Source organism: Cnephaeus nilssonii (assembly GCF_951640355.1).
Source record: "Cnephaeus nilssonii genome assembly, chromosome: 19".
Classification (NCBI taxonomy): domain Eukaryota; kingdom Metazoa; phylum Chordata; class Mammalia; order Chiroptera; family Vespertilionidae; genus Cnephaeus; species Cnephaeus nilssonii.
In genome coordinates, this window is record NC_137090.1 from 32,852,961 (window position 1) to 32,863,032 (window position 10,072).

At 44.2% G+C, this 10,072-nt stretch overlaps 1 protein-coding gene across 1 annotated transcript; it reads left to right on the top strand.

The window, feature by feature from the left end:
- Positions 1-2,168: 2,168 nt before the first annotated feature.
- On the top strand, positions 2,169-9,990 carry CRYBA1 (crystallin beta A1). The gene is made up of 6 exons (XM_079798881.1): positions 2,169-2,204; positions 3,611-3,675; positions 4,900-5,018; positions 6,790-6,931; positions 8,589-8,731; positions 9,159-9,990. Exons 2-6 carry the CDS (start codon positions 3,631-3,633, stop codon positions 9,304-9,306), a joined length of 597 nt encoding a protein of 198 aa, XP_079655007.1. The 5' UTR covers positions 2,169-2,204; positions 3,611-3,630; the 3' UTR covers positions 9,307-9,990.
- Positions 9,991-10,072: the final 82 nt, after the last annotated feature.

The following is a 10,072-nucleotide window of genomic DNA, read 5'->3' on the forward strand; positions in this document are numbered from 1 at the left end:
GGAGGCAGCCAGTCAATGATTCTCTCTCATCATTGATGTTTCTCTCTCCCCCTCCCCCTTCCTCTCTGAAATATATATATTTTAAAGTCAGTATGGCCATATCATGGTTACCTCTGTGTCTATAAAGTCACAAAACCCACCATGGATTAAATTATTCAAGACATATTTATTGTCCAGGTTGGGTGGCTCAGTTGATTGGAGTGTCATCTCGTGCACCAAGGCAGGCTCAATTCCTGCTCAGGGCACATACTTAGGCTGCAAAAAATCCCCTGTCGGGGCACGTACAGGAGGCAACCGATCGATGTTTCTCTCTCATCTCTCTCTCCCCCTCCCTCCTTCCCTTCCTCTCTCTCTCTAAAATTAATAAAAACATATCCTCAGGTAAGGTTTAATTGAGCTAGGAGTCATGCCCAGAGCTGCAGATGTTGATGAACGAGAGAGATGAAGCCCCTGCTTGAAGTCTCGTGAAAGAAGCAGGGAACTGAGCAGTTTCTTCATTTTCAAGAATACCTTTAATCGTTTTGCTAGAAAATACGTTCACATTGTTCAAAACTCAGAGAGTACAGAAAGATATATAGTGAAAAGTTCTGTTCTATACCTGAGCCCCAAGTGCCTCCGTTCCCCTCCTTGGAGCCCAATATTTCTAGCTTCTTAAGGAATTTCTACAGCATGATCAATGCGATAATTGGAGGAGTACAGAGTTCCATGAGAACACATTGCGGGAGTGCCTAAGCCAGGCCAGGTTTAGGGAATGAAAGAATGACCAAGTAAGTGTTTATCAAAGTCCCCAATTCTGTGGAGGAAGAGAAGAAAAGGTGAGGAAGAACCACCAGCCATGGGCCCTGATGCCTTAAGCCCTGCGCAGCCCCCAGCCGGCCAAAGACTGCCGTGATCCTCCGCAATGCGACTCTGTCCCTTGCCAGCCGTTGATCCAGACATCACCAACTTATTTAGCAGCAAAGACATCCTGGCGTAGTGCATCGTGCTTAGCATCAGGCCTGTCCCGTTGGAATATTCTGCCCAAATCTACAAATACTTGTGTACATACCAGAACTTGCCCCCTGCGTTTTGGTTCTGAGAACAGGGGACTCTGATGAACCTTGAGTCACAGGCTGAAGTGCTGGCAGAGGGATTAGGAGAACTATGATGGGAAGGGTTTCTTTTCTCCAATCAGGTTTTCTACAGTATCTGTCACCAGGAAGAGGGGAGGATAATAAGTAAGAATAAACCAGCAATGTATCGGGTACATATTATCTTCTTTTTTGGAGTTGAGAGAGGCTGAGTGACTTGCCCGAAGCCACCCAGACAGGAGCTGGGATTTGAACTTGCATCTGCTGGGCTCCATTCCACCTCACCCCTACTTCTCACAGTAGCTGAGATGCTTAAACAATACATTCTTCCTGTCAGGGCTCCTGGGGAAGCCCATGAATCCCCTACACTACCCTCCTCAATTGTTCTGACCTTCCTGAGCGAAATCTTTTTCCCCATTAGGGTACTTACTATAGTACCTTGGGCCTGTGAGACTGCCACGGGCCTAAAGCAGTATATTAAAAACCTAAAAAGATGTATAGGCTCCAAATTTTTAAAAGAAGATTGCAAAACTGAAATGAACGTTTAATAAAATAGCTACGGAGAGGCATGCCTACTAGTCAACCGTAATTGAATTTACTAATAACTCTTACATATTTATATATAAATATATAGTATACAAAAAAGATTCCCAAGAACAGAGTGAACCATTTTTTTTTCTTAATAAAGTTCAGAATTAAAATAATCCTTCACGTTTTTTAACCACAAAGACTAAAACTGTATTTCCTATCTGGGAAGTGAGGCGCATTTTGATGTGCTGGAGAGGACACGTGGTCTTAGGAAGGGCCTGGGGTGGCGCAAGGAGTCTGGAGAAGGGCAGGGGACAAGCACCCGCCTCCCAGCTGCTTTGAGATCCAGACCACAGCAGCCACTGCCGCCAGCCTCGCCCACAGCAGTGGGGCCTCTCTGGATTTCTGTTTCCCGAGTTTTAACAAAGGCCTGAGGGATGCCTGCCCAGCAGGCTGAGCCACCAAAGCTCCGGGGATCAGGGAGAACAAAGCAGAGGGAAAGAGGAGTGCTGACAGGGCAGAGGCCGCCAGCCTTCAGGGCTATAAGAGCAGGGCCCCGGAGACAGGGGCACCACACGGAGACCCAGGCTGTGCAGCGAGAGCTGGGTGAGTGAAGGCCTGAGGGATGCTCTGGCCCTTCCTTCCTTTCTCCTGCGGACACGTGCCCAGGAGGGGACCTCGTTTTCATGCCGTGTGGTCAGAGCCTCCTAGGATGGCTGGAGAAGAGTGGGGAGCTCTGCAGGGAGGCAGCCTTCTCTTGCCACCCCAAAAGGAGTCACTAATAAGGCAAAAGTCACTACCTGAGCCATCACAGCTGGGAGGGGGCAGGGGGCTGCGACAAATGACAGGCTCCTAGGGCATAGGGAGAACGTATAGGGGGCAGGAGCTTGGAAATGCTTATTCAGAAGTTCAGAACGGAAAGATATATCACAAAATTGGCATGCATCAGTCCCTGGGCCCGATCCTAGACAGAGGGAAGGGCCATGAATGGCTGTCCTGAGTCAAGAACCCGGACGCACAGCTGCCTGTCTTCTTTCTTCCTTCCCTCCCTCCGTCCCTCCCTCCCCTTTTTCTCCCTCCTTATCCTTCCCTTCTTTATTCTTCCTACCACCTTTTCTGTCTACCTAATCTCTGTGAGACTCAGTATCCTCATCTGTAAAATGGGGATCATGATAGTACTTACCTCACAGGCTGGTTGTGGAGATTGCATGTTTTAATGCATGTAGATTGTAGAGCATGTAGGACAGGGTCTGGCACAGTGAGCCATTATTAGGTGTTAGCTATTATTGTCCTCTTTTCTCCCTCACCTCCCTTCAATAAGCTTTTTTCAACGGCACCCGTGCCCCCAGCCCCGCAACCTCCCAATGCCCCAACGTGGACTCCGCTTGGTGCTGCAACTTTCACTCAGGAGACCCAGGCCCTCCACTGAGATGTTCTCCAGGACATAGTCAATAGGAACACAGATCGGTACTGTGACGAGTGCTGGAAATCAGGGAAGAAAGCAAGCCGCTGCAGGCTGGGGAAAGCAGCCAAGTCTCTCTGAGGAGCTGGGCGTGTTGAGAGGCAGAGAAGTAGGGAGGGAATGGGAGCATGGCCATGCACAGCCAGTCAGTTTGAGGGCTGTGAAGAGCTAGGTGAGGGCGAGACCACACACTGGTGATATGAGGGATCTGCTAGACGGTTGCCAAGTTTACATTAGGGTGTGAGCCTGAGGCAATGCTGCCACCTGTAGGGGGTACCTGGAGGCTGGCAAGCGAACAAGAGCTACATTTATCAAGAGGTCATGATGCCTGTGCCATGCTTTACCTGCATTATTGCTTCCTATCCTTACAATAACTCTGCCATAGAAGCTTTACTGATGGAAGACAACAGACTCAACCAGTGAGAAGCCGAGCCAGAATCCCAACCAAAGCCTTCCTGCTGGACTTCAAGCCTCCTTTACTCTCCCCTCTGCTCCATCACCTCGTCTCCATCCCAGAGGCCATGTCATTGGTGTGTGTTCTGTCTTCCAGGAACCCTTCCACCCACCAAAATGGCTCAAACCAATCCCATGCCAGGGTCCGTGGGGCCATGGAAGGTAAGCCCTCCCCCACCGCATGGAAAAGTTCACAGGGGAAGGTCCAACCAAGGTCCAGATGCTTTTTCAGGAAGGATCTCTTAGGATGTCCCATTTGGACAGAAGGATGACCCTGGAAGCCCATGATGGGTGGGAGATAATACCTAGTTTTTTAGTTGAACTCCTCTCTGTGCCGCTAAAGTCATCTTAAAGTTGAGCAGCCCAGAGTAAACTATGCCGTGGAGAAACTGAGAGTCCAGAAAGGAGAGATTTGCCACCGGATCAAAAATAAGTAATAGGACCCAGGTCTTCTGACTCTCATCCTGAACTTGGTTGTAACTATTACCTGAAGCGGCTGATTCTCAGTCTGACCCTCTACCCTCTTCATTGGATCAACTTGAAGGCCAGTTCACAGCTTTGGGAGTTAGTTGTCCTCTAGCCAGGTTTAAGAATTCTCATTCAAGGCCTGGAAAGGGTTCATTACAACTCTTTCTCTATACCTTAGGTTTCTATAGCACGTTTGGCTGGAGAACCTAAGTAATAATCCACAGGGAGCCCCGGGGCCTCCTAGAATCCTGGCCCCTGGGCCACAATTATGCAGGAAGCATAGTGACTAAGAGTCCTTGAGTTCTTGGTCTGTCTACTGGGCCAGCTATTGTTCCTAACAGACCATCCTATTAATAAAAGGCTAATATGCAAACGGTGGAACGACCAGTCGCTATGACGCGCACTGACCACCAGGGGGCAGCTCCTGCGTTGAGCGTCTGCCCCCTGGTGGTCAGTGCTCTCCCACAGGGGGAGCGCTGCTCAGCCAGAAGCCGGGTTCACGGCTGGGCTGGCACAGTGGTGGTGGCGGGAGCCTCTCGCGCCTCCGCAGCAGTGCTAAGGATGTCTGACTGCCGGCTTAAGCCATCAGTTGGACATCCCCCGAGTGCTCCCAGACTGCAAGAGGGTGCAGGCTGGGCTGAGGGACCCCCCCAAGTGTGCACCGGGCCTCTAATTCCTATCATAAACCAATCTCCCACACCTTAACCTTATCCTGGGCATGTGAACACCACCAACTAGTGGCATTAATTCAAACACCTTCCTATCCTGTCTACAGCGAAAGAGACCTCATCGGGCATCCTGGGCTAAGGCTAGTGATAGAAAACACGGGGTCACACATAAGCTACACTGTTGACCAGGGACTCTGTTTTTCCTGATGTACCACATTCTATCTCTCTTTTCCGTTCAATCTCATTTCAGATAACCATCTATGACCAGGAGAACTTCCAGGGCAAGAGGATGGAATTCACTAGCCCCTGCCCAAATGTCTCTGAGCGCAGTTTTGATAATATCCGATCTCTCAAGGTGGAATGTGGCGCGTGAGTATGGACCTCAGCAGAACCTCAGGCCCCTTATTGCCAGTCCCCTAAGACTTGGGGCCATAAAGGTGGGAATTGGGGAAGAAAAATGTTCCCCCAGACTTTACATGTGTAATTTAGTGACTCAAAGCTAGAAGGTACATGAGGGTCTTAGTGGCTTGGTACTAGATTTGTGGGGTATTAAAGAAATACCCCACAAATACCCCTAGGGCTATTGGTTTATAGCCCTAGCCGGTTTGGCTCAGTGGATAGACCGTCAGCCTATGGACTGAAGGGAGTGTTTGTTCCAGTCAAGGGCACATACCTGGGTGGCAGGCTCCATCCTTGGTTGGGAGTGCGTGTGGAAGGCAACCATCGATATGTCTCTCTCACATCAATGTTTCTCTCTGTCTCTCCCCCTCCCTTCTACTCTCTCTAAAAATCAGTGGAAAAATATCGTTGGGTGAGGATTGAAAGAAAGAAAGAAAGAAAGAAAGAAAGAAAGAAAGAAAGAAAGAGAGAGAGAGAGAGAGAGAGAGAGAGAGAGAGAGAGAGAGAGGAAGGAAGGAAGGAAGGAAGGAAGGAAGGAAGGAAGGAAGGAAGGAAGGAAGGAAGGAAGGAAGGAAGGAAGGAAAAGAAAGAAAGAAAGAAAGAAAGAAAGAAAGAAAGAAAGAAAGAAAGAAAGAAAGAAAGAAAGAAAGAAAAGAAAAGAAAAGAAAAGAAGAAAAGAAAAGAAAAGAAAAGAAAAGAAAAGAAAAGAAAAGAAAAGAAAAGAAAAGAAAAGAAAAGAAAAGAAAAGAAAAGAAAAGAAAAGAAAAGAAATAGATATCATGGGTTGGGGCAGTGACAGTACTCAGATCTATGCCCCTGGACCCTTGAGTTTTTCTTGCCTGCAGAAAATAGAGAGAAAACAGCCAAGTTGCAGCCTCTTTACAACCAATTCCCCTCCTGTATGTCCCAGAGTAAGAGCAGACATCACTAATTTCTCTGTGTAAAAAAGAACTCAACCACAGCACTAGAGAGTCATGTTGGTTTATATTTAGTCGTCCAGGAGTTTCTGGTTGATGGTTAATCTCTTCGGTGGGGAAGACCTCTTGTTTTGTCTTCTGACTCTTGGCAGGATAGCCGAGGCCTTTATCATCAGCTTGAAAACACTTAAGGACTCTCATTCGTACTTAGGCCCTAGGCAGTTGCTCACCACCAAAATTGAGCTTTTTAACTTCTTAAAAGGAATAATACTTTAAGGTATTGTCAGTAACTGAAGCCTGGTTGTGAAAATATGATCTGAGGGGTCTTATAAATAAGGTATAGGTATGCAACAGCAGGAGAAAGAACCCACAGAGTGACAAGGAAACAAGAGACTGTAATCCATCAGTTGCCTATTCAACCCTTGGCTTCCTTAGGAAGAAGCCAATAGGTTTAGCTGGAGCCAAAGCAATAGTCAGTCACTTTATCCTGAACTTGGAACTCCAAGTAGAGAATAAGGCAACTAGGAGAGAGAGGAAATATAACTTTAGACTGACTTTGCTAATACACATTACTCAGGCTAGTGAAGTAGACCCTTTCAGTGGATAATCCCAAAATAAATGTTCCATTTATAAACCTGCTTCGTGTGGCTGCCAGCTCATTTCCCACCTTACTAGTATGTGATAAATGTATTCTTTTGTATGGCTTTGTTAGAATTGGCTTGATATTTTACTCCACTATTAACATCTAAAACAAAAATGCCTTCTCCCGGAGGCCACGTAGACTCTGAACAACAGGAGCAAACGCCACTAATTGTCTTTGGCAGCTGGATTGGTTATGAGCATACCAGCTTCTGTGGGCAACAGTTTATCCTGGAGAGAGGAGAATACCCTCGCTGGGATGCCTGGAGTGGGAGTAATGCCTACCACATTGAGCGCCTCATGTCCTTCCGCCCCATCTGTTCAGCTGTGAGTCTCTGAAATTTTTACTTCTGTGCCTGTGGGGAATGGGGCAAGAGAGAGTGCATATGGACTGACAAACAGGTTACTTCTCATCAGTTATGCTGAAATGTGGCAGGAAGAAAGAGAAAAGTAAAAAAGAGAAGAAATACACTGGTCTCTCTGTTCTAAGTTTGCCATTTGATTTTTATTTACTAGATAATAATTTCATTAAGCTAAAAGTAAATGCCTTCCTATTTATAGGTGGCAGGAAGTGGATACTCAAGAGCCCAGATCTTCAAAAAGTGCAATGGGGTACTAAGTGAGAGCCTTACAGTAAAAAAGTAAATGCTTAGCCAGTTAAAATTCAGTCTGTGTCACATTTTACCCAGAAACAGGGAGGCACTGAAGTAACCTTTCAATAAGTGGGATAACTGAAGAAACAGGTAAGTTTTCCAGTGTCTTTTATCTTTGATTCATAACCTTCTGGTTTCTAATACTAAGCATTATTCAATGCTGCATCAGTCTAGGATACTTCCCAGTCTTTGGGAGTTCAAGTAGACGCAGGATGATCTTCAACGGTTTGTTGAAAATGATCCTTATATAGGGAAGAGTGAGGCTGGGCTACAACCTTTCCAAATATTTGTCTATATCATGTGACTTTTTTCTCATGATTTTAGTTAATGATCTCACCTTAGTTTAAAATCCTACTGAATGAAGCCCTGGTTGGTTTGGCTCAGTGGATGGAGCGTGGGCCTGCAGACTGAGGGGTCCCAGGTTCGATTCCGGTCAAGGGCACATGCCCAGGTTGTGGGCTTGATCCCCAGTAGGGGGCGTGCAGGAGGCAGCCCATCGGTGATTCTCTCTCATCATTGATGTTTCTCTCTCCCTCCCTTCCTCTTTGACTTCAATTATATATATATATATATATATATATATATATATATATATATATATATATATATATATATATAATCCTACTGAAATTCAAGTAGTAAAGACGGCAACCCAAAGTTATAGATCTAAAATATACTGCCTTATCTGGATGTTTGCATCTCACTTTAACTCTGCATTTTTCCTAAGTGTATACTCTGGTGAGTTCTAAAAAATATGTACACCCAAGTAACCAATACCCTACTCAAATATAAAACAATTCCATCACCCCATAAAGTTCCCGGTGTCCCTTTCCAATCAATTGCTCCTCCCCACGTTCTATCACCAGAGCTAATTTTGGCTGTTTTTGTACTTCATACACGTTAGTCTTTGCATTAAGAAATGCTTGTATTCACATCCCCTACTGGACTTTTAGATTATTTCCAACACCACGCGCACACACACACGTTTACTTTCCCTATTAATTTGTGAGATCTTTTTCCACATTAGTGAATATTAATCCCTTGGTTGGCTGTGTGTTGCAAGTATTTTTTTTTTCCTGCGGTTATATTTTCATTAGTCTTTTGTTGTTTCAAAGTATAGTACCAGTTATGTGTACATTTCAAATATTATGGTATTAAACAGGATTATGGGTAAATTTTTTTCTTATAAAAAATTGCCTGAAGTATTTTTACCTCAATGATCATGTACGTCTGTAAACCAGGAGTGTTTTGATTTTGAAAAATATGGTAATTACAAAATTAAGATAGCCATAACACTGGTACTAACTTTAAAAAAAATTTCTGGATTACAGAATCATAAGGAGTCCAAAATTACCATCTTTGAGAAAGAAAACTTTATTGGACGCCAATGGGAGATCTGTGATGATTACCCTTCCTTGCAAGCCATGGGTTGGTTCAACAACGAAGTTGGTTCCATGAAGATACAATGTGGGGCGTAAGTGCAGAAACAGTGTTGGAGCACATTTCAAAGTAACTCTTGCAGCTGTAAATTTTGCGACTATTAATATAGCAACGATCGTCTTATCGAATTTCATGTATTAGCATCATATTGTTATGGCTGTAACAGTCTAGTTATTTGTAATTTTGAACCTCAAAATCTTGGTACCAATCTTGGTCAGTTTTTCTCTTTCCCTGAGACTCCCCTAGAGTCTATGGAATCATTTCTGTTGACTAATCATACCTTTTTTCATGATCAAGGTTAATTTTTAATTTAGTATAGCCATTACTTACAAATGGTGCCTGACACATTTTCTAAGCCTAAAAGCATCCCATACCAATGTGTTGAGGAAAGAGGCTGTTTTGGAGTATTGACCAGTTCCTAACTAGGTTTTAATAGGCCAATGTGCTTTTGGATTTTCTAGCTGGGTTTGCTACCAGTATCCTGGATACCGTGGCTACCAGTATATCTTGGAATGTGACCATCATGGAGGAGACTATAAACACTGGAGAGAGTGGGGCTCTCATGCCCAGACTTCCCAGATTCAATCGATTCGCCGTATCCAACAGTAGTGGATTAAAAGCTCCAAGAGAATTCCTCAAGCATGAGACCTTGCTAAGCAATCTAGAATGAGCTTTATGTTCTGCTCAGACACTGCTTACAAATGTTAGCTGCTGAAATACACAATAAATGTCATTTAAAAAAAAGACTGCATTCACTAGCATCCTTTATATAAATCACACTTAAATGGCTGCAAATTTTTACAAACAAGTTTCAATAAAAACCCTGATTTCCTTCTGTGTCCTTGGGAGTCACTTACCAGCCCAACCACAATTATTCCCCATATCAAATAACATTACAGCATATAACCCAAACGTACCAGTCTATGCAGTGATAGACACACTTTTGGTAAATGTTTCTGCATATTTTCTCCTCATCCCCTACCCTAATAATGTTGATGTCAGCATTTTTTTTCAACTTACTGACAAATCAATGCTAAACTTAGAAAATTTTCTTAAATATGCATTAGCATATATTTCTACATAAAGTTATGAATAAATCCCGTCTTGGCAACTTATTTTGGTTGCTTAATTGCTTAGCTCAATTTTGGTTTCGTACTTGAAGGCTCAATATCATGCAAAAAGGCAGGACAGCTGTCCTCACAGCTGATTTTTCAATAAACATGCCATTTTTAAGCACCTTAATAATCTGGATGATTTTTTTAAAATGCCATGACATATGACCACAGTACATTTAAGACTTAAATTTCTACATTTCACCCTTTGGAAATGTATCATCAATGTCACACTATTAACTGAGTTTTCAGTAATTTTTAAC

Excerpts from the sequence above, each read along its gene's own strand:
- CRYBA1 (XM_079798881.1), top strand. The coding sequence starts at position 3,631 with ATGGCTCAAACCAATCCCATGCCAGGGTCCGTGGGGCCATGGAAG. Across the intron at positions 3,676-4,899 it reads GGTCCGTGGGGCCATGGAAG|ATAACCATCTATGACCAGGA; the intron begins GTAAGCCCTCCC and ends ATCTCATTTCAG. Across the intron at positions 8,732-9,158 it reads ATGAAGATACAATGTGGGGC|CTGGGTTTGCTACCAGTATC; the intron begins GTAAGTGCAGAA and ends TGGATTTTCTAG.